This window comes from Bos javanicus, chromosome 8 (genome assembly GCF_032452875.1).
Source record: "Bos javanicus breed banteng chromosome 8, ARS-OSU_banteng_1.0, whole genome shotgun sequence".
Classification (NCBI taxonomy): domain Eukaryota; kingdom Metazoa; phylum Chordata; class Mammalia; order Artiodactyla; family Bovidae; genus Bos; species Bos javanicus.
Genome location: NC_083875.1, coordinates 53,424,180 through 53,448,230, shown reverse-complemented (window position 1 = coordinate 53,448,230; position 24,051 = coordinate 53,424,180). Strand labels below are relative to the sequence as shown.

The window sequence follows — 24,051 nt, the reverse complement described above, 5'->3', positions numbered from 1 at the left end:
AGAATCCCATAGCTCCTATTGCCAGAGCCTATTACAAGGGTGGCCAACTTAATTATAATAGATTTATGGGTCATATTTATAAAGTGCATTGTGAGTAAAATTACAATTGAAAACATGGAGGCTTTCCTAAATGCATCCTGAAAGCAAATTTTGGCCTTCCTATTATTTGGTTATTTACATGGTTATGTTGGTTTTTCTTGGAGAAGGCAACGGCACCCCACTCCAGTACTCTTGCCTGGAAAAGTCCATGGATGGAGGAGTCTGGTAGGCTACAGTCCATGGGGTTGCAGAGAGTTGGACACGACTGAGTGACATCACTTTCTTTCTTTTGACAGTTCCTTTTGGAGAAGGACATGGCAACCCACTCCAGTGTTCTTGCCTGGAGAATCCCATGGATAGAGGGGCCTGGTGGGCTGCAGTCTATGGGGTTGCAGAGAGTCAGACACGACTGAGCAACTAACACACACACACACACATTGGTTTTTCTTACCTACTCCGCTTCTCTTCTCTGCTTCTGTCTGTTGTGGGTTTTTAGTCTGACCTCTGAGTATTTAATCTTCTGGGCTCCCCTGAAGATTACTGGTTTCAGCTGGATTTGCTCCACAGAAGAGTTAGAGATATATGGGGCATAGGAGTCAAAAGAAGGGGAAGAGACAGTTGTATTTCTTCCCTGCTCCCTTCCTGTTTTCGTGCTTAGTTTCTGGCAACCCCTCTTCTACCATTTCAGATATCTGTTTCTTTCACTTGAACTTCTGCTAGTATCTGGATGCCTCTTTTATTAATTTTCTCAGTCCCACCCACATCTCTGTAAGTGTCCTTCCATTAAAGAATCTTCTTTGGCATCCGGAGGGGTGAATTCTGTTTCCTGCTGGGATCCTCACTGATGCAAATATCACTATGTGATTTTTTGCCTTCATGTGTGTGTATTATGGTTAAAAGAGATAAGAGAGGGGAAATACTGAAATTAAGAGGGTGACATCTTCAAATAAGGAGGGAGGAGGGTTCAGGATGGGGAACACATGTATACCTGTGGTGGATTCATTTTGATCTATGGCAAAACCAATACAATATTGTAAAGTTAAAAAATAAAATAAAATAAATATTACCAAAAATCTCCCTCAAATATAATGTTTTTTTCTCACCCACAGGTTTAGGTATTGAACAGACAATGCTGAAGAATCTAAAGGAACTTTCAGATGGAGAAATAAAAGTGGCCATTAGCACTGTGAACATGACCCTGGAGGTAAGGGTGGGAAAGCTTTTTTGGCAATGACGGATTTTACACAACTGCATTTTGAGCAACTGGAACTGTTCTCTCTATTGCATAGTTAGTGTTAATCTTTTGCTGCAAATACTTCCTTATGATGTATTTGACTAGAAATGTGCCTTGTTATTTTGGATGAAAACACTGTGCTAAACCAATGAAAGATGCCAAACAAACCTGGACTCCCGAGATGAGTGCCATTTCATTCATCTCAGAATAAAACAAACATCTCAGAAAAACAAAACAGACCCACATGTGTATACATGTATGTGTATTTGTATGTATGTAACCTATTTAGCAACAGTGATTATCTGTGTGTTTGGAGAAGGAAGTTTAGATTCACTTCCTTTATCTGTGCCCCACCCTGCATTATCCGTAGATCTTTTCTAAGAAACTAAGTTGTTCTTTGGATTCTGTAAGCTCTTTGGATCCATGTCATTTTGATAATCAATGATGAGAACTCTAGAATTAATAAGATCCTCCTTCCAATCTGTTAAATGAATGATCCAGAGTGAATATAGCTCTTGATTTTGTGTATTTCCTTGGTAAATTGTCTTTTGTCTACTTTGGGGCTTTTCAGTGACTTGCATGTTAATCCTAACTAGCCTAACTAATGGAATTATATTTTACAGAGGCACATTTGTGTGGTGTAGAAGTCTGAGTTTTGTTTTTTTTTTTTGTTTTTTGTTTTTTTTTACTGTTACATTGCCTTGATCAAGTGATTCATCTTTAATTGAGGCACTGAACTCTCAAGTCAAGTTTATGGGGTTAAAAATGGCTGAATAGGACTTGGTGTTTTAGGTTTTAGAACTGTATATTGCTATTCCTTTTATTTGTTTCATGGTAATGATTACCATATCACTGTGTATATTTCTAGGGCATGTGTAGGGCCATGCCTCAGAAAAACCAAGAACATACCAGGCTCTTTTTTTGTGAGTTCTTTGTAAAATTATTTCTATTGTTTTGATAATGTAGTTTGACTTGTGGATCCATATGAGTACCAGGAGGTAGAGTGTTGTCACTAAAGACACTCACATGTAATGGTGATGTAGTGCCTCATAGTATATAGTACACATTCTCATTGCATGTAGAAACTCAACTGTTTCTATGGACTTTTGCATTGATAAATGCTCCCTATAATTAGACGAAGATGTGATTCAATGCAGGAAATACATGCAATTTGGGATGTAGTAACCAGATAATCACCTTCAATTAGAAATCTGCTTTGTGTCTAGAAATGCAAGGAAGACATGGATCTTGCAAGGGTCAGTAGCTCTGAGAATCATTTCTCCCAGTTCAAGCCTTAGGGTTTGCTTTCTCTTTCCCTCCTCCCCTGTCTCCCTTCATTTAATGGCAACTTATTAGGTTTTAAATGCCTTGTTTGGAATTCCTTTCTAAATTAACATAGAGCATCTTGTAATTGCTTAGGGAACTGTCTATAGTTGGCAAAGTATTTTAAGGCTATTATTATTCTTATACACTTACTGTAGCTTTAAGGTACCTTCATTTATAATATAGGTGTATACAAATAGCTTTGTCAGATATGTTAAACTGTAAATGTTTGTCAAGGTGAGTAAGTGATAAAAAGATCATCTTAATCTTGAGAGTAATTTACATAGAGGTCCAGTAATTAATCAGGCCAATAAATACATCTCTGGAAGAGCTATATGATCTTCTGGGAGGAGGGAGAAAGATTTTATACATATAAGAAGGTACGCAGATTAAACTCTAATCAACTGAATGAGAGCTTTTCACTTTTGCATGGATATTAAGGATGACTGAGCAATGGAGAAGGAACTCCTTAGTATCATAGTGTATCTTCTTTGAAAGGGAAAATGTACACTGTTTATTTAAGCTTTTAGTTGGAAAAATCCCCAAGCTAAGGGCAGAGTTTGGTTTTCTCCATAAATCAAGCTGTGATACAGTGGCGTTTTCACAATCTGTCTGTGTTTGATTATATTTCAGCATTCCTTTCCTATCTGCATTTAAAAAATCATGATAGAATCCCACCATCTTATTTTGTGTATTTTGGAACAACTGTCTAATTGCCCTTTAAATCTAGATATAGTCTCAAAGAAATGTCCTTAGTTGCTATGGATTTCTAAATCTCATTTGTCCTCCAAAACATGGTTGAGACCTAGCTACTTCCTGATGACTCCTGGAAATTCTCCATTTCCTATTACCACTTGCAAAATTGACCAACTTAGGACTTAAAAATATACTGTATCTTCCATTAATTTTGAACTTGTTTTAAATATTTAGTCATAGTTAGACAATATTTTAAGTTAACTGGAGATAAAGATGGTATTGTTGAGTTCTATCTCGCTTTAATTTCCTGGCAAAATGCTGGAGACATAGTAGGTACTTGGTAAACACAAATCCATGTTGATGTCTGCCCTTTGTTCCTTTGATATCTGATTTTTATTTCCTTTTAAATTTAAGTAAGTCAGCTAGGAAAGCAAAGCCATCTATCTCTGCATCGAAAACAACTTACTTTGTTTCCTTCCAGTCAGTTTCAACGATAGCTGAAGGCTGAGATCAGATAGGTAAAATATAGGCCATATATTTGTCAGTAGAACTGCTTCTCCACTTCTTCAAAAATTGGTTACTTGTCCCTGGAAAGAATCACCTAGAAGTTCTGTGTGATACCAGGGCAATAAAAAAGAGGATTCCTTACATTTTCAATGGCCCTTTGCAATGCTGCAGCTCCACAGTTGTATGTGTCATGACCTTTATCTGCCTGGTGACCCAGTTAATTTTTTTGGGTGGAAATATTGAGAAAATGAGAAAAATTTGTCTCCTTGCGACACACATAGCATGTTCGTTGGAGGCAGCACTGGTTTGGGCTTTAGAAACCACTGCCTTTAACAGATGGGTTAATTCTACCACATAAAGAGAAAGCTGCTAAACCTTTTGCCTCTCATTTGTATTGTAGTACATCTCACAAATGATAGTTGTTCTAATTAAGGTTATATAGGTTACTGAAGGGGCTTCCCTGGTAGCTTAGCTGGTAAAGAATCTGCCTGCAATGCAGGAGACCCCATTTTGGTTCCTGGGTCGGGAAGATCCACTAGAGAAGGGATAGGCTACCCACTTCAGTGTTCTTGGGCTTTCCTGGTGACTCAGACGGTAAAGAATCTGCCTGCAATGCGAGAGACCTGGGTTCAACCCCTGGGTTGGGAAGATCCCCTGAAGGAGGGCATGGCAACCCACTCCAGTATTCTTGCCTGGTGAATCCCCATGGACGGAGGAGCCTGGTGTGTCACAATCCATGGGATCACAAAGCATCAGATGTGACTGAATGACTAAGCACAGCACAGCACAGGTTACAGAAAAATCTACCCTTCAAAGTAAATAATTACAATAATACTCTTTCAGTGCTTTGTTCAATATATGAGGTCAGAATGAGTATGACTTTGAAAAGCAGTAGATAAAATGGTCTCATCAGAAGCATGGCCAGAGTGCTGGTTCTTGCAAAGAGTGTTGGAAGCTAGGACAGTGGAAAAGATACTGTTGTCCCATTTCACATGGTTTCCAGTTCATTATGAGTCTGAATACAACACACATCTTGTGGGGTGTATACTCCACATATTGGAATCTATTTCATTCATTATGGTTGTGCCTGATCTTTTGTGACCTTTTCATTGTTTGTCAACTAGATTATCAGAAAAGAGACATGGATGGTTTTGATTTTGTTCCAATCCTTCATTTTAATGGAGGAACCAGTAGAGAGAAATGAAGGTTATCAAAAACAAAAATCTATGTTGAAAACTTTAAATAATAAACCTTAGGGGAAAAAAGAAGGGAATTTATGGATATTAAAGAGTGTGCTTAACTGGGAGAAACTTGGCCTTTATGCTGTTGTCAGCAGAATGGAGTGATTATAAATCTTGGACCTACTTTACTCCTAGTAAAGCAGTATATCTAGATGTTAAGGGAAGGGAACAAAATTTTCCAGTCCAGTCCAGTGCCACTGCAGCAAATGAGATTGCTCATGGCAATACCACATGAATAGTTCCCTTGCCAACACCAAGTATTATTACATCTCCATTAAGCATCTCCCAAAAGGCTGTGAGTCATTACCATGTTTCTTCAGGAAGAACAATAACCAGGCACTGACTTGATCACTTTTGCTATGACTGATCACATTATGAATTATCCCATAAATATACTGTATCAGTCTACTGCCATAACAGAGCACCACAAACTGTGTGACTTAAACAATATAACCTTATTATGTCACGGTCTGGAGGCTAGAAGTCCAAGATCTGCTATTGGCAGAATAAGTTCCTCCTGAAAGCTGAGAGAATCTGATCTAGCTTCTGGTGGTTTGCCGGCAGTCTTTGGTGTCCTTCAGCTTGTAGAGGCATCACTTTGGTCTCTGCCTTTGTTGTCACATTATCGTCCCTCTGTGTATGTCTCCAAATTTTACCTTTTTAAGGCATATTGGATTAGGGCCCAAGTATAATGACCTTATCTTAACTATTATATCAACAATAACTTTATTTCCAAATAAGGTCACGTTCTGAAATGCTGAAGGTCAGGACTTCAACATGTAATAAAACTGTGAATGAACCTACTGTCTGTTAAGCACGTTTCATCTGTCACTCACACGTGTTTTTATCTTAAATCAGTTTCCTTTAAATGAGAAACAGTGGGAATTTCCAATTCTTGAAGTTTTGTCTCCTTTATTTGGAACTGGAGTCCGAGGGAATAGCTCCAACTCGTTTTCTCTCTGGGGCCCCCTCATGACCAGACTCTGTGCTATTTGAAACCTGGAATAGAACACATGGGATGCATTCTGGTAAAGTGACTCAGACCTCTGACTCATTCTGCCCTGCACAGAGATTGCCAGAAGAGCTGCACCTTGGAACACTGCAGAGGGAAAGATAGCAGCCTTTTCCCTTAGCATTCAGAACACAAACCAGAAATTATTCCCAATTCCCAATAAATTCCTTCCTAGTAAAAGTTGAACATCTACTCAGACTGCAGTGAAGTATCTTTGCACCATTGTAACTGGTGATTTCAGACTGAAAGAACCAGTCTGAAACCTGGTTTACCAATTTTAAGCATCAAATATGATTTTTCATTGTTTGAGCTTGGAGTTTTTTTGGAGTTTGGGATGAAATCACCTTGAATATTTACCTACCTTATTCTGTCATAAAATGTGTAGTGATATTTGAGGAAGTAGATATTACTTTTGATTAGCATATTCTTTAAAATGCCAAACACTTATGCTGGAGGTGATTTTTCAAATCTGTTCAGCAAATCAGTGGAACTATGTGTAACCACTGCCTTTGTTTCCTTTTGGGTCCAGGGCTTCCAACTCCTACTTGTTGAGAAGGAGTTGACATTTGATGATGCATGCTCATGATATATCAGGCAGTGAACTTGCAAGCATTGTCCTATTTAATCCTCATAGCAACCCCATGGTAGAGGGGATATGATTACCTCTGTATTGGTTAAGGTAACTCTAACAGCAGCAACAGATGAACCCCACATCTCAATACATAAGACTCAATACATAACTTATCCATTTTTGGTTATGCAGCAAAATCCAGTTTAGTGTTTCGGGTTGGGTGGCCGGGGTGATTCAGATACCATCTTTTAATACGTAGCTCCCAAGGTTGCCTGAGACATCTCCATCCTATCTCTTCAAGATGGAGAAGAACTTGGAGGGCCAAAATTGGAAGGTTTTATGGATCTTGTCAGAACATAGCATCTGTCACTTCTCACATTACATTGGCCCAGTCACGTGGTTACATCTGACTGCAGGGAGGCTGAGAAATGCAGTCTAGTTACTTGCCAAGAAGGAGAACCAGTTTGATGAACAATCAGCCAGTCTCTGCCACAGTCTCCATCTTGGAAGTGAGGGTTTTGGAATCTGGGAAGGTTAAATCATTTGTCTAAAGCAGAGCTGAGACCAAAATCTGGGTCTGTTCTGTCCAAGCACTGTGTTTATTACGTGGGGTATGATGCCCACTCAGGGGCTCACTGGTAAGTCACCAGGTGTCAGTCATTGTCTGAACTCCAGGTGTCAGACAGCCTAGATAGACATCCTCAAGCAATCCTTGGTTGGAACTCTTATTCTCCATACTCTTGGTACCAAGCCTCTTCCTCTTTATGTTCATATCTTTGCTTCTTTAAAAAATCATTTTAATTTTTGACCTTGTGAAGTGAAGTGAATACCATGTGAAGTGAAGTAAAAGTTGCTTAGTCATTTCCGACTCTTTGTGACCCCATGGACCATACTGTCCATGCCATTCTCCAGGCCAGAATACTGGAGTGCGTAGCCTTTCCCTTCTCCAGGGGATCTTCCCAACCCAGGTCTCCTGCATTGCAGGTGGATTTTTTTTTAACAACTGAGCTATCAGGGAATCCACGTAAGTTCTAAGAATTCATAGTAAATATAATTATCAGCTCCTCAGATAGAGGAGATTTGGAAAAATAAGTCAAATAGATAATAATAATAATAATAAATAGTACTATGAGGTGAAGGATAGGACATGATGTAGGAAGGAAGGAATTCTGATGTTTTTTGGCTGCCTGCCTCTAGAATTCAGGGACATGGGTATTCTGGTTTACCTGCTTGAGATATAACTTTTTCAAATCTGTGTTCAAAATAGAGAGCAGCCCAATCAGTGGAAATTTTTAGTGGTAGAGATTAAAAAGAAAATGAAACAGTGTTACTTTTGAGCACTGTTGTAACTCCTAAAAGGAAATTCTGAGCAGTTGAGGTGTTAGGAGTTCTCAGTTCAAATCTGACTGAAGAGTCCAAAGGTGTTTAAAGCAAATGACAAGCACAGTTAGGTGGCTTTCATTGTGTGAATTTAACAATCAGTGTGTGCGTGTCATTTGAAGTGTAAATTACAATATGAAACTAATTCAGAGCTAATAATTCATAGCTTCTTGAGGACAATGGCATAATGAAAAAGTGATACCTGAAATTAGAGTGTGGACGTGTGTTCCTACTCTGAGCTATGAGCAGTTCTTGGTAACCAGACATAACTGAAATGAGGGACTTGAAATTCCCTATTTAAAAAATGGTTTATCGTATCAGTGGCAACAGTACTTTGTCTGAAAAAATGTCCTCAGCACCAGAAGCGTTTAAAATTTAGAATCCTTATAATTTGTAGGTAGGTAGCTCCTTTTACAGATGACCAAAAATATTTCAAGATACCAGATGACATCTACAAACTAGTCTCTCTAGAGTACATTATGAAATTCCTGTTTTATTTCTACAGTAAACTGAAATTAAAAGGCAACTTGATGTTTTCATTGTTTTTACCTATTGTCCACTTTCAGATGGATTCTCAAAACTTGACCTAGCTAACCATACTTCTCTATATTTATTTCTTTCAGTGGTACAAAATAATACTTATCATTTAGAGATCAGACATTTCCTCGTTATGTGCTGTGCTGTCTTTGCTATGGGATGGCATCCTGGACCTTTCTCCTTCTCCTCTGAAATGCTATAGAAATGTATCCATATGGAGGGGGTAGAAAAGAAGGAACATAGAAAACATAGAGCCTGGGGACTTCTCTGGTGGTTCAGTGGTTAAGAATCTGCCTTCAAATGTGGGGGAATTGGGTTTGATCCCTGGTCAGGTAACTAAGATCCCACATGCCATGAGGCAGCTAAGCCTGTTCCTATGTGCCACAACAAAGAGCCAGAGCAGCCAAAAATACTTTCAAAAAGAGAAAGAAAGAAAACAGAGGCTGCTCCAGGCATAAACTCTTCTCAGGACCCAGGAATTCCCACTGACTTCCTGGGCAACTGTGCAGTGGGAATGAGATAATAAGATCAGATGCTCTGAAGACACTGCCCCATCAAGAGGCTGTGTGGAATTTAAGGGATGCTAACTTGGAATACAGAATGAAGCAGGGCAAAGACTAATAGAGTTTTGTCAAGAAAATGCACTGATCATAACAAGGCCTCTTCCAACAACACAAGAGAAGACTCTACACATGGACATCACCAGATGGTCAACACTGAAATCAGATTGATTATATTCTTTGCAGCCAAAGCTGGAGAAGCTCTATACAGTCAGCAAAAACAAGACCAGGAGCTGACTGTGGCTCAGATCATGAACTCCTTATTGCCAAATTCAGACTTAAATTGAAAAAAGTAAGGAAAACCACTAGACCATTCAGGTATGACCTAAATCAAATCCCTTATGATTCTACAGTGGAAGTGAGAAATAGATTTAAGGGCCTAGATCTGATAGATATAGTGCCTGATGAACTATGGACGGAGGTTCGTGACATTGTACAGGAGACAGAGATCAAGACCATCCCCATGGAAAAGAAATGCAAAAAAGCAAAATGGCTGTCTGGGGAGGCCTTACAAATAGCTGTGAAAAGAAGAGAAGCGAAAAGCAAAGGAGAAAAGGAAAGATATAAGCATCTGAATGCAGAGTTCCAAAGAATAGCAAGAAGAGATAAGAAAGCCTTCTTCAGCAACCAATGCAAAGAAATAGAGGAAAACAACAGACTGGGAAAGACTAGAGATCTCTTCAAGAAAATTAGAGATACCAAGGGAACGTTTCATGCAAAGATGGGCTCGATAAAGGACAGAAATGGTATGGACCTAACAGAAGCAGAAGATATTAAGAAGAGATGGCAAGAATACACAGAAGAACTGTACAAAAAAGATCTTCATGACCAAGATAATCACGATGGTGTGATCACTGACCTAGAGCCAGACATCCTGGAATGTGAAGTCAAGTGGGCCTTAGAAAGCATCACTACGAACAAAGTTAGTGGAGGTGATGGAATTACAGGTGAGCTATTTCAAATCCTGAAAGATGATGCTGTGAAAGTGCTGCACTCAATATGCCAGCAAATTTGGAAAACTCAGGAGTGGCCACAGGACTGGAAAAGGTCAGTTTTTGTTCCAATCCCAAAGAAAGGCAATGCCAAAGAATGCTCAAACTACTGCACAGTTGCACTTATCTCACACGCTAGTAAAGTAATGCTCAAAATTCTCCAAGCCAGGCTTCAGCAATACATGAACCGTGATTTCCTTCAAGCTGGTTTTAGAAAAGGCAGAGGAACCAGAGATCAAATTGCCAACATCTGCTGGATCATGGAAAAAGCAAGAGAGTTCCAGAAAAACATCTATTTCTGCTTTATTGACTATGCCAAAGCCTTTGACACTGTGGATCACAATAAACTGTGGAAAATTCTGAAAGAGATGGGAACACCAGACCACCTGATCTGCCTCTTGAGAAATCTGTATGCAGGTCAGGAAGCAACAGTTGGAACTGGACATGGAACAACAGACTGGTTCCAAATAGGAAAAGGAGTTCATCAAGGCTGTATATTGTCACCCTGCTTATTTAACTTATATACAGAGTACATCATGAGAAACGCTGGGCTGGAAGAAGCACAAGCTGGAATCAAGATTGCTGGGAGAAATATCAATCACCTCAGATATGCAGATGACACCACCCTTATGGCAGAAAGTGAAGAGGAACTAAAAAGCTTCTTGATGAAAGTGAAAGAGGAGAGTGAAAAAGTTGGCTTAAAGCTCAACATTCAGAAAACGAAGATCATGGCATCCAGTCCCATCACTTCATGGGAAATAGATGGGGAAACAGTGGAAACAGTGTCAGACTTTATTTTTCTGGGCTCCAAACTCACTGCAGATGGTGACTGCAGCCATGAAATTAAAAGACGCTTACTCCTTGGTAGGAAAGTTATGACCAACCTAGATAGCATATTCAAAAGCAGAGACATTACTTTGCCAACAAAGATCCGTCTAGTCAAGGCTATGGTTTTTCCAGTGGTCATGTATGGGTGTGAGAGTTGGACTGTGAAGGAGGCTGAGCGCCGAAGAACTGATGCATTTGAACTGTGGTGTTGGAGAAGACTCTTGAGAGTCCCTTGGACTGCAAGGAGATCCAACCAGTCTATTCTGAAGGAGATCAGCCCTGGGATTTCTTTGGAAGGAATGATGCTAAAGCTGAAACTCCAGTACTTTGGCCACATCATGCGAAGAGTTGACTCATTGGAAAAGACTCTGATGTTGGGAGGGATTGGGGGCAAAAGGAGAAGGGGACGACAGAGGATGAGATGGCTGGATGGCATCACTGACTCGATGGACGTGAGTCTGAGTGAACTCCGGGAGTTGGTGATGGACAGGGAGGCTTGGCGTGCTGCGATTCATGGGGTCGCAAAGAGTCGAACACAACTGAGCGACTGAACTGAACTGAACTGAACCTCAAACATGACTATTGGACATGGGTGCAGAGGCAGAGAGAAAGAAGGCACTGGGAGGAACTACATGCCACTCCAGGAAGCCCAGGTAAGTTGATTGCTGGTGAATGAACAGGGTAGAGTCAGTGTCCCAATTGTTGGTATTTTACTTGCTGCATCTCTGGTGGATACTTTGATTCAAATTTGTATGAAAATATGTATTATTTATAGCCATTCTTTCTTTTTATTACATCCCCACTCCCAACATATCCATACATCTACTTTGCACCAAGGACATGGAAGAAGAGGGTTGGACACTCCAGCTTAGCATTCCTGAGGTGTTGAGTCCACCTGGCTCCCCACTCACTGGCTTCTTCTTAAAGTAAAATGGTGTTCCAATTATCTACTGCTCTTTAACAAGCCATCACCAGAGCCTAGAGACTTAAAATATTATCTCTTATAGTTCTTTGGGTTTGGGGGGTTCAGATGAGTAGTGTTTACTCAGGGTTTCTCATGCAGTTGTAGTCAGATGGTAATTACCTGTGAGGTTGTTTAGGACTCAGTGGGCATGGGCTTCTCATAGACTGACACTAAGATTCCAAGAGAGAGCCATAGGAGTGAGCTTTCTAAGATGCAGATGGAAGCTCCAATTCTTGTTACGTAATTTGAAATATCTCAGAATATCACTTTTGTCATTTTTTATTGGTCATGCAGTTCCCTAAGGTCAGCCCAGATAGATGATAAAATAGAATTAGCAGTGGTGGCTGGCAAATGTTTAACAGTGGGCTCTCTGCAGGGCGGGGGAGGGGGGGGTAAATATATATATGTGTATGTATATCCACACATATTACTGGTATGCAGGATATATGGCACACAATTTACAAATGATATACTCTTTATTGTAAATTCTATAGTATTAGTTGATTCCTACAGTATGAGTTAATTAATTTTAATGCAACTCTTGTATTACCAATTGATAAACCAGTATAGTTCCAACAAGAATGTGGTTAATGTTTTTGGCTTTTTAACAAAAAAGTGAAACAATGAAGACTGTTTTTCTGAACTGTGCCTGTAACAACATGAATGACCTCTTCGCCAACTTAAAGAATAGTTTTCAAATACTGGAATAACGTGTCCTCAGAATTTTTTTTGTGTGTGTGCTATTCACAATGTGATGGCTAGAAACACAATCCATTTTTTTTTTCACAATCCATTTTTAAGTGTGTAATTATTAACAACTTTTCCTCCATTACTTTCTTAAGACAGGCACAGAAAAGGCACAGCTCTTTTCTGAAAAGAGCTAGATAGTAAATATTTTAAATTTTGCCAAAAAGAAAAATTGAGGACTTTATGTGGGAACTTATATAACAACTGAAAAGCGTTTAGCTCATTGGCATACGGAAACAAGCAGTGGGCTGAGTTTGGCCTGTGGGCTATAATTTGCCAACATCTGCTGTAGAAAATCAATAAAACAATTAAGCTAGCTTTGATTTGTAGTGTTTGCCAATTTTCATAACGTAAATACTCTTACCATGGGCAATTTCAAGGTACCAATGTGATATCGTCAAAACACGGTTAGGGGGACTTCCTTGGTGGTCCAGTGGCTAAGACTCTGACCTCCCAGTGCTGGGGGCCTGGGTTCGATCCCTGGTCAGGGAACTAGATCCCACATGCCGAAACTAAAAGAGGCCATGTGCTGCAACTAAGACCCAGCACAGCCAAATAAATAGATGAATATTTTTTTTAAAAACACGGTTGGCTAAAAGAGCAGATCTGAGGTAGTATCCCAAAAAAGAAAAGAAGAACAGATCATCATGTTATACACTTCCCAATCTGTTTTTTTTTTTTTTTTGCAAATAAAATGGTAATGCAGTTAAAGTGTATAACAGATGCAATAGATGTAAATAATCTCAAGCACATAGATAATGTAGTAGAATAATTAGGAAGCGATGAGTTTTGAGAATTTATGACTTGTTTTTAGTATGATTTATATAATGTGTAATATTTAATTTTTATAATGGCTGTGTTTAATTTATAAATGGTGGGTTTGCAAATTTCCTGAAAATTTTACAGTCATCTGTTACCAACCTGTACAAGTCAGTGAAAGCACACACACCGCTGGGAATTAGACCCCAATTCTTTTTTTGTATATTTTTTTCATTCATTTTATTGAAGTGTAATTGATTTAAAATATTGTGTTAATTTCTACTGTACAGCAAAGTGATTCAGTTTTATACACTTATAAATTCTTTTTCATATAATTTTCCATTATGGTTTTTCATATGATTTATCATTATGGAACTTCCCTGATGCCTCAGATGGTAAAGAATCTGCCTGCAATGCAGGACACCCGGGTTTGATCCCTGGATTGGGAAGATCCCTTAGAGAAGGGAATGGCAATCCACTCCAGTGCTCTTGCCTGGAGAAGTCCATGGACAGAGGAGCCCACCAGGCTACAGTCCATGGGGTCGCAAAGGGCTGAACATGACTGAACGACTAAAGCAACACATTGAATATAGCTCCCTGTGCTATACAGTAGGAACTTGTTGTTTATCCATTCTGTATATACCAGTTTGCATCTGCTAATCCCAAACTCCCAACCCATCCCTCCCCCTTGCCCTTCCTCCTTGGTAACCACAAGTCTGATCTCTATCTATGAGTCTGTTTTACTTTCATAGATAAGTTCATTTGTGTCATATTTTAGATTCCACGTATAAATGATATCATGTGGTATTTGTCTCTGTCTGACCTACCTCACGTAGTATGATAATCTCTAGGTGCATCCATGCTGCTGCAAATGACATCATGCCATTATTTTTTACGGTTTAATATTTCATTGTATATATGTACCACATCTTCATTCTTTCATCTGTTGGTGGACATTTAGTTTGCTTCTACGGCCCAGCTGTTGTAAATAGTGCTGCAGTGAACGTTGGATACATGTAACTTTGGGAATTAGTTTTCTCTGAATATATGCTGAGGAATTGATTTCCAGGATTACATGACAACTCTGTTTTTAGGTTTCTGAGGAAGCTCTATACTGTTTTCCACAGTAAGTGTACCAACTTACATTCTAACTAACACTGTAAGAGGGTTCCCTTTTCTCCACACCCTTTCCAGCATTTATTTGTAGACAGAATGATGGCCATTCTGACTGGTGTAGCTACTACCTCATTGTCGTTTTGATTTATTTCTGTAATAATTAGTCCAACCAGTCCATCCTAAAGGAGATCAGTCTTGGGTGTTCTTTGGAAGGACTGATGCTGAGGCTGAAACTCCAGTATTTTGGCCACCTCATGCGAAGAGTTGACTCATTGGAAAAGACCCTGATGCTGGGAGGGATTGGGGGCAGGAGGAGAAGGGGACAACAGAGGATGAGATGGCTGGATGGCATCACTGACTCGATGGACGTGAGTCTGAGTGAACTCCGGGAGTTGGTGACGGACAGGGAGGCCTGATGTGTTGCGATTCATGGGGTCGCAAAGAGTCGGACATGACTGAGCGACTGAACTGAACTGAATAATTAGTGATGTTGAGCATATTTTCATATGTTTTTTGGCCATCTATATGTCTTCTTTGGAGACATGTCTATTTAGATCTTCTGCCCATTGGGGGCTTTCCAGGTGGCTCTAGTGGTAAAGAACCCATCTGTCAATGCAGGAGACATAAGAGACATGGGTTTAATCCCTGGTTTGGGAAGATCCCCTGGAGGAGGGCATGGCAACCCACTCCAGTGTTCTTGCCTGGAGAATCCCATGGACAGAAGAGCCTGGCGGGTTACAGTCCATAGGGTCACAAAGAGTCACACACGACTGAAATGACCTAGCATGCACACCCATTTTTGATCAAGTTGTTTTTTTTTTTTTTTTTGATATTGAGCTACATGAGCTGTTTATATATTTTGGAGATTAAGCCCTTGTAGGTTATTTCATTTACAAATATTTTTTCCCATTCTGAGGGTTGTCTTTTTGTTTTTTTCTTTGTTTCCTTTGCCTTTTTGGCTTTTATTTATATTGCTTTGGGAGACTGACCTAAGAAAACATTGGTACAGTTTATGTCAGAGAGTATTTTGCCTATGTTCTCTTATAAGAATTTTAAAAAATTATTTGTTTGTTTATTTATTTTTTGGTTGCATGAGGTCTTCATTGCTGTATGTGGACTTTCTAGTTGCAGCAAGCAGGGGCTGCTCTTTGTTGCAGTGCATGGGCTTCTCATTGAGATGGCTTCTCTTGTAGGGAACATGGGTTCTAGGCACTCAGGCTTCAGTAGTTGGGCTCATGCACTCTAGAATGCAGGCTCAGTAGTCGTGGAACATGAGCTTAGTTGATCTTAGGAATGTAGAATCTTCCCAGACCAGGGATTGAACCTATGTTCTCTGCATTGGCTGGCAGATTCTTATCCACTGTACTAACAGGGAAGTCCTTCTTGGAGTTTTGAGGTGTCAAATCCTATATTTAAGTCTTTAAGCCAGGTAGAGTTTATTTTGTGTATAATGTGAGGGTTTGTTCTAATTTCATTGATATACATGCCACTATCCAACTTTCCCAGTACCACCTGCTGAAGAGACTATCTTTTCTCCATTGTATATTCTTGCTTCCTTTGTCAAAGATTAATTAACTTAGGTGTGTGAGTTTGTTTCTGGGTTCTCTGTTCTATTCTGTTGATCCATATGTCTGTTTTTGTGCCAATGCCATGCTGTTTTGATTACTGTAGCTCTGTAGTAGTGTCTGACATCTGGGAGGCTTATGCCTCCTGCTTTGTTCTTTTTCCTCAGGTTTGTTTTAGCAATTTTGGGTCTTCTGTGTTTCCATCTAAAGTTTAGGATTATTTGTTCTTGTTCTGTGAAAAATGTCATGGGTAATTTGCTATGGATCACTTTGGGTAGTATAACCATTTTAACAATGTTAACTATCCCAATTCAAGAGCATTGGACCCCAGTTCTTGATGTGAGGTGAAGTGTACGCCCTTAGGGAGGGAAGGAATTGAACGTGGCCAACTTTGGAGACCATTTACCAAAGAAAGGGATTGCTCCTGGTACCCAAGACTGTGTAATCAGGTTCTAGGCTTTCTTCTGTGAATCAAGAAAAATTAGGATCTCTAGATGGGTAAGATGGGGAGGGAGGTGGGAGTGATGTTCAAGTGGAAAGGGACATGCATAAAACTATGGCCAGTTAATGGTGATGTTTGGTAAAACCAACACTACTGTAAGGCAATTATCCTTCAATTAAAAATAAATGTAAAAAAAAGAAAAAGTAGGATCTTAATTTATGATTCCTTGTTTACTTATCTGATTTTATGCACTTCAGTCAGTTAATAATCTTGGCCTAGTTTAAGAGTGGGTAGGGCCATGCTGCAGCTAGAGATAATGGGTCATGTGCACAGTACTGAACAGCACTGGGTAATTAGTCTTTAGAGTCCTCAGTTCAGTTCAGTTCAGTTGCTTAGTCATGTCTGACTCTTTGCAACCTCACGGACTGCAGAATGCCAGGCTTCCCTATCCATCACCAACTCCCAGAGCTTGCTCAAACTCATGTCCATGGAGTTGGTGATGCCATCCAACCATCTCATCCTCTGTCATCCCCTTCTCCTCCTGCCTTCAATCTTTCCTAGCATCAGGGTCTTTTCCAGTGAGTCAGTTCTTCACATCAGATGGCCAAAGTATTGGAGTTTCAACTTCAGCATCAGTCCTTCCAATGAATATTCAGGATTGATTTCCTTTAGGATTGACTGGTTTTGATTTCCTTGTAGTTCAAGGGACTCTCCTCCAACACCACAGTTCAAAAGCATCAATTCTTCAGTGCTCAGCTTTCTTTACAGTCAAACTCTCACATCCATACATGACTACTGGAAAAATCATAGCTTTGACTAGACAGACCTTTGTTGGCAAAGTAATGTCTCTGCTTTTTAATAGGCTGTCTAATCTGGTCATAGCTTTTCTTCCAAGGTGTAAGCATCTTTTAATTTCAGATGGCTGCAGTCACCATCTGCAGTGATTTTGGAGCCCAAGAAAATAAAGTCTGTCACTGTTTCCATTGTTTCCCCATCTATTTGCCATGAAGTGATGGGACCGGATGCCATGATCTTCGGTTTTTGAATGTTGAGTTTTAAGCCACCCTTTTCACTCTCCTCTTTCACTTTTATCAAGAGGCTGTTTCGTTCCTCTTCACTTTCTGCCATAAGGGTGGTGCCATCTGCATATTTGATATTTTTCCCGGCAATCTTGATTCCAGCTTGTGCTTCATCCAGCCTGGCATTTTGTATGATGTACTCTTCATAGAAGTTAAATAAGCAGGGTGACAATATACAGCCTTGACATACTCCTTTCTTGATTTGGAACTAGTCTGTTGTTCCATTTCTGGTTCTCCTGTTGCTTCTTGACCTGCACACAGATATCTCAGGAAACAGGTAATGTGGTCTGGTATTCTCATCTCTTGAAGAAGTTTCCACAATTTGTTTAGAGTCCTACTTGGATACAAACATCACAGCTACCCCTGCCTCTACTCATTAGTCACCTCCCATGCTGGGGACCAAGGCTCTTGTCCCAAAAGCCTTGTCTTCCCCCTCTGGTCTCTTCTATTCAGCTAAAGACATTCAGTAATGTATCCTGGTTTGTCACCAGTTTCCTCCCAGGTTTTACCATCATGGGCTGAGCTAGTGAGATCTCATAACATTCTTTGAACTACATTTTTCACAAATCTTTTTTTCCCAGTCACTTCCTGTCTTTCCTATTATTTATAGGTTTCATAGTTTTTCCTTTTCCATATGACCCCTGCTCCTTTTCAGAAACCCTGATCCATTCTTCACTGCCACTTCTCCTACCTACATATTACCACACTTTCTTCCAGTAACTTCTTAATTATTTGTAATTAAAAAGTCAATAAAAAATCTTTCTATATATCATCAAAATGTCTAAGGCTCTTCACTTAAATGTGATATTTCTGGTACTCCTGTCACCTTATTTGGGAATCTCTCTTGTAAGTTCATGATCACTTTGGGAAATGGGCATATTACAAGAAGGCATTTTGAATAAATTAATGTATCACTGCAACTTATGATAAATAAAAATTATACATTCTTAGACCTTCAAAAGTAATAAGCAGGCAATTCTGTTTTACTGAAATCCTTCAGTAGGAGCAGTAAGCTGAACCTTGCCTTGTGAAGGAAATGGAGCATCCATGCCCACCTTCCTGAGAAATGAGCTCCATGATATGCTAGAATTCGGCACCTCTCTTCTTAAGACCATTTAATAAATGTTGGTGTTTGGAGAGCTAATAGGTGTGCTTTGGTTCTAGTCCTTGTAACTTCCCATAAAATGACAAAGAATCCAGAACATAGCCTGTTAAATTAATTCATTCTCAACCTCAGCACTGCTGAGGGAATTAAGAAATAGCATTTCACAAAATATATTGGTGACAATTTGAACTTTGTATAGAATAATATCTAATTCTCTTTTGCATGTTTCTTTACAAGAAGGGAAACCCTCAGGACATAGCAATATGCTAGGATGACTGCTCCTTCACTCTGTAAATACATTTTTAAAGTGTACTGTTATGTCATTTTGATGGTTTAGTTTCTGGAAGGATTTGGCTAATTACATTTCTAGGAATGTACTCAGACCAGTTTTAGCTGCCCAGCATTACTTTTAATAGCAGCTGTTACTTACCTTTTCTCTCACTTATTTTCCTCCCTCACCTGCTTTTGAAGTTATTTTGCAGATTTGGAGACCTGACCTTGGTTTAAATTAGTTTGTCTGTAACACTCCTGTGAATCATCTGCAATATTTTAATGGTTAATTACTGCCTTGTATCAACTTGTCAGAGAAAAGCAGGCAGGAAAATTGTTCCTTTTTTTGTGTGACAAAAGAAACTTGTTCAAAAGAGAAGCAGTGAAGTGGGCTGGTGGATGCCCCTTTCCCATCTGTGTAGGTAAATGCTGAATTGATTCCTTAAGTTATAAGACTTGGTACATACTGAGCTGAAATAATAAATTTACACCAAATAGCCAGTGGCAATTTAAATAAATAAGAAGACTCAAACAAAAGAATAATTTAGGATTCTTTCCAGAATAGACACCTTGTTCCTTAATCAACAGTGATTGCAAAGATTTGTTGTGTGGAATTTGTGGGGAAAGAGTGGGTTATGGTAGGTTGGTGGTGTCACCTAGTGGCAGAAAAGGTAAAACAGAATAAGGTGCAAGAACTAGGATTTGGTAATTGTCTTCTTTTAGTCTTTAATGGCACCCCACTCCAGTACTCTTGCCTGGAAAATCCCATGGATGGAGGAGCCTAGTAGGCTACAGTCCATGGGGGTCGCTAAGAGTTGGACACGACTGAGCGACTTCACTTTCACTTTTCACTTTCATGCATTGGAGAAGGAAATGGCAACCCACTCCAGTGTTCTTGCCTGGAGAATCCCAGGGACGGGGGAGCCTGGTGGGCTGCCGTCTATGGGGTCGCACAGAGTCAGACACGACTGAAGTGACTTAGCAGCAGCAGTCCTTCAAAAGAATAATTTAATGCTCCTTGTATTCATAGGGTAGCACTAGTCAATACCTCAAATATTTCAAAATTTAAAAATAGATATAGTAGTATCCAGCATTTGTTGAGTGTTTCAGATCAGTTCAGTCGCTCAGTGTTGTCCAAATCTTTGCAACCACATGGACTGCAGCACGCCAGGCTTCCCTGTCCATCATCAACTCCCAGGGCTTGCTCAAACTCATGTCCATCGAGTTGGTGATGCCATCCAACCATCTCATCGTCTGTCATCCCCTTCTCCTCCTGCCTTCAATCTTTCCTAGCATCAAGGTCTTTTCCAGTGAGGAGTCAGTTCTTCGCATCAGATGGCCAAAGTGTTAGAGCTTCACCTTCAGCATCAGTCCTTCCAATGAATATTCAGGATTGATTTCCTTTAGGATTGACTGGTTTGATCTCCTTGCTGTCTAAGGGACTCTCAAGAGTCTTCTCCAACACCACAGTTCAAAAGCATCAATTCTTTGGAGCTCAGCTTTCTTTATAGTACAACTCTCACATCCATACATGACTACTGGAAAAACCCATAGCTTCGACTAGACAGACCTTTTTTGGCAAAGTAATGTCTCTACTTTTTAATATGCTGTCTAATCTGGTCATAGCTTTTCTTCCAAGGAACAAGTGTCTTAATTTCAGATGGCTGCAGTCACCATCTGCAGTGATTTTGGAGCCCAAGAAAATAAAGTCTGTCACTGTTTCTATTGTTTCCCCATCTATTTGCCATGAAGTGTTGGGACCAGATGCCATGATCTTCGTTTTTTGAATGTTGAGTTTTAAGCCAACTTTTTCACTCTCCTCTTTCACTTTTATCAAGAGGCTGTTTAGTTCCTCTTTGCTTTCCTCAGCTCCCATGGGAGCAGGTATAACGGTGGTGTCACCTGCATATCTGAGGGTATTGATATTTCTCCCAGCAATCTTGATTCCAGGTTGTACTTCATCCAGTCCAGCATTTCTCGTGATGTACTCTGCATATAAGTTAAACAAGCAGGGTGACAATATACAGCCTTGATGAACTCCTTTTCCTATTTGGAACCAGTCTGTTGTTCCATGTCTTACTGTTGCTTCTTGACCTGCATACAGATTTCTCAGGAGGCAGGTAAGGTGGTCTGGGATACCCATGTCTTTAAGAATTTTCCACAGTTTGTTGTGATCCACACAGTCAAAGGATCTGGCATAGTCAATAAAGCAGAAATAGATGTTTTTCTGGAACTCTCTTGCTTTTTTGATGATCCAGTGGATGTTGGTAATTTGATCTCTGGTTCCTCTGCCTTTTCTAAATCCAGCTTGAACATCTGGAAGTTCACGGTTCACGTATTGCTGAAGCCTGGCTTGGAGAATTTTGACATTACTTTACTAGCGTGTGAGATGAGTGCAATTGTGCGGTAGTTTGAGCATTCTTTGGCATTGTCTTTCTTTGGGATTGGAATGAAAACTGACCTTTTCCAGTCCTGTGGTCACTGCTGAGTTTTCCAAACTTGCTGGCATATTGAGTGCAGCACTTTCACAGCATCATCTTTCAGGATTTGGAATAGCTCAACTGGAATTCCATCACCTCCACTAGCTTTGTTGGTAGTGATGCTTTCTAAGACCCACTTGATTTTGCATTCCAAGGTGTCTGGCTCTAGGTGAGTGATCACACCATCATGGTTATCTGGGTCATTAAGATCTTTTTTGTATAGTTCTTCTGGGTATTTTTGCCACTTCTCCTTAATATCTTCTGCTTCTGTTAGGTCTATACCATTTCTGTCCTTTATTGTGCCCATCTTTGCATGAAATGTTCCCTTGGTATCTCTAATTTTCTTGAAGAGATCTCTAGTCTTTCCCATTCTGTTGATGTCCTCTATTTCTTCGCACTAATCGCTGAGGAAGGCTTTCTTATCTCTCTTTGCTATTCTTTGGAACTCTGCATATATATGGGTATATCTTTCTTTTTCTCCTTTGCCTTTAGCTATACCATACATTTTATTTTTATTTTCTCAAACCTCCATGACTGCCCTTTGAAATAGGCCCATTATTATCTTCAGTTTGTAAATTAACTATAAAAGACTACTCTAGAAATGGTAGTTCATGACATGAAGTATTTGTGGCTGTCTTTGGCCTTCCAACATATTAGACTAGCATTCTTTTCATGATGCCATTATGAAATCTAATTTTCAGTGTCTTTATAATGCCTGTTCCAAGAACATCTGCTGGTGATGCTCCATTGTTTTGGTTTCTAAGTGTGCTTTCATTTTAACCAAAACCAAATAGGTCATCTTGTACCTACCCGCCCATGGAGCCCTAACAGTGAGGCTCCCAACCTACACTACAGTAACTGACATACCAGCTCAGCTTATAACACATCAGGCTAGCTGATCTGGATTGAAGAGGAGGGTTTGAAAGCATGTATTCATCTCACCCATTCATTTAATCACCCACTAACATAATTGTTTGTCATCAAACAGTTTTATTGAGTAGCTAGTATATGATGAAATATGGACTAGATACTATAGTAAAAGCTTATGAGTGATTGGTAATTTTAATTGGCTTTAATGGGCCAATACAGACACCAAAGTTTCTGACTCAGTAGCTCTGGATTGAGTCTGATAACTTGTGTGTCCAATAAGTTCCCTAAGATGCTAATGTTGGCTGTTCCAGAGACCACATTTTGAGTACCGTTGACTTAGAGCCACTTGATTCAGGTTCCAACTTTTGGACACGTACTCTTGCCTGGAAAATCCCATGGACGGAGGAGCCTGATAGGCTGCAGTCAATGGGGTTGCTAAGAGTCGGACACGACTAGGCGACTTCACTTTCACTTTTCACTTTCATGCATTGGAGAAGGAAATGGCAACCCACTCCAGTGTTCTTGCCTGGAGAATCCCAGGGACGGGGGAGCCTGGTGGGCTACCGTCTATGGGGTCACACAGAGTCGGACACGACTGAAGTGACTTAGCATAGCATAGCATACACAGATACTGAGGAAGAGAAGTGGCATTCATCAGACTTCTAGCACTATGTTAGCTGCTTTATATTAGTTATCTTTTAAAATCCTGATGCTTTCCTTATGATGTACATCAGTCATTCTTATATTTATTTTACAGGTGATTAAACTGACTCAGAAGAGGGAAATAAACTACAGAGTGGGCATTCCAATCCAGGGACATCTGATTCCAAAGTTCTCAGTCTTTCCTAATTGTTCTTTGTTGGGTCACAAAGGAGGAAGCTAATTGTTAATATCAATGATTACCTCGTCTGTATCTTTCTGGAACTGTCTTACTGAGTTAGCTGGCTGTGGACATAATTCATGAGAGATAAGTTCTGGTATGAGAGATAAGAAAGTTCATGTTTCCCCAAAACTTAGTGGCTTGAAAGAGCAACAATTTATCATTTCACATAATTCTACTGGTCTTGTCTGAACTTACTCCTGTGGTTACAGTCAGCTCATAGCTCTGCTGAACTGGTTGATCTAGGGTGGCCTCGTTCATGTAGGTGGAGTCTCAGCTGGGAAGGCTGGAATGAATAGCTAGATGGCTGAACCTCTCTCTAAATGTGGTTGTTCAGATCAGATTTCTTCACTTGAGAGCAGAAGCCTTCCAAGATGGTAGAAGCAAGAACTTTGGGCTCTTGAAGTTCAACAAGGTCCTGCCACATTCTCTTGATCAAAACAAGTCATGATATGGGGCCAGGCCACACAGAATGAGGAAAGAGACTCCACCTTCAAATGGGAGGAGCTGGAAATAATCTGTTAAGCATTTAAAATCCACCGGAACCTCCAGACAAGACTCTCTTATGTTTCTCAAGTAACATTTTTGTGGTTTTAATTGTCTTAGATTTTATTCAGAAGAAGGCCATCCTATCAGATGTTCTTAATAAGGCCATTGCAAGAGTCAAGTTACCAATGAACATTGGGAGAGGACAGTCAGGAAGTGAAGTTCTTGCTTTATAACTGATCTAGCTGATAAATCTGCTTCCTACAATGTGACTAGGCTTCAGGGCTTCCAGATTTCTTTTCAGGCTTAACGGTCTCCAGTAGTAGAGAAGGTTTTATGAACTTCTTTTTTTTTAAGTTTATAAAGAT

At 39.9% G+C, this 24,051-nt stretch overlaps 1 protein-coding gene across 6 annotated transcripts in view; it reads left to right on the top strand.

The window, feature by feature from the left end:
• Positions 1 to 24,051, top strand: part of PRUNE2 (prune homolog 2 with BCH domain) — a 294,221-nt gene that overhangs the window by 80,191 nt on the left and 189,979 nt on the right. For all 6 annotated transcript variants that reach the window (XM_061425575.1, XM_061425573.1, XM_061425570.1 and 3 more), the window contains exon 6: positions 1,149 to 1,243. In XM_061425575.1, coding sequence (XP_061281559.1) covers positions 1,149 to 1,243 — 95 coding nt within the window. The remainder of the gene's footprint in view (positions 1 to 1,148; positions 1,244 to 24,051) is intronic.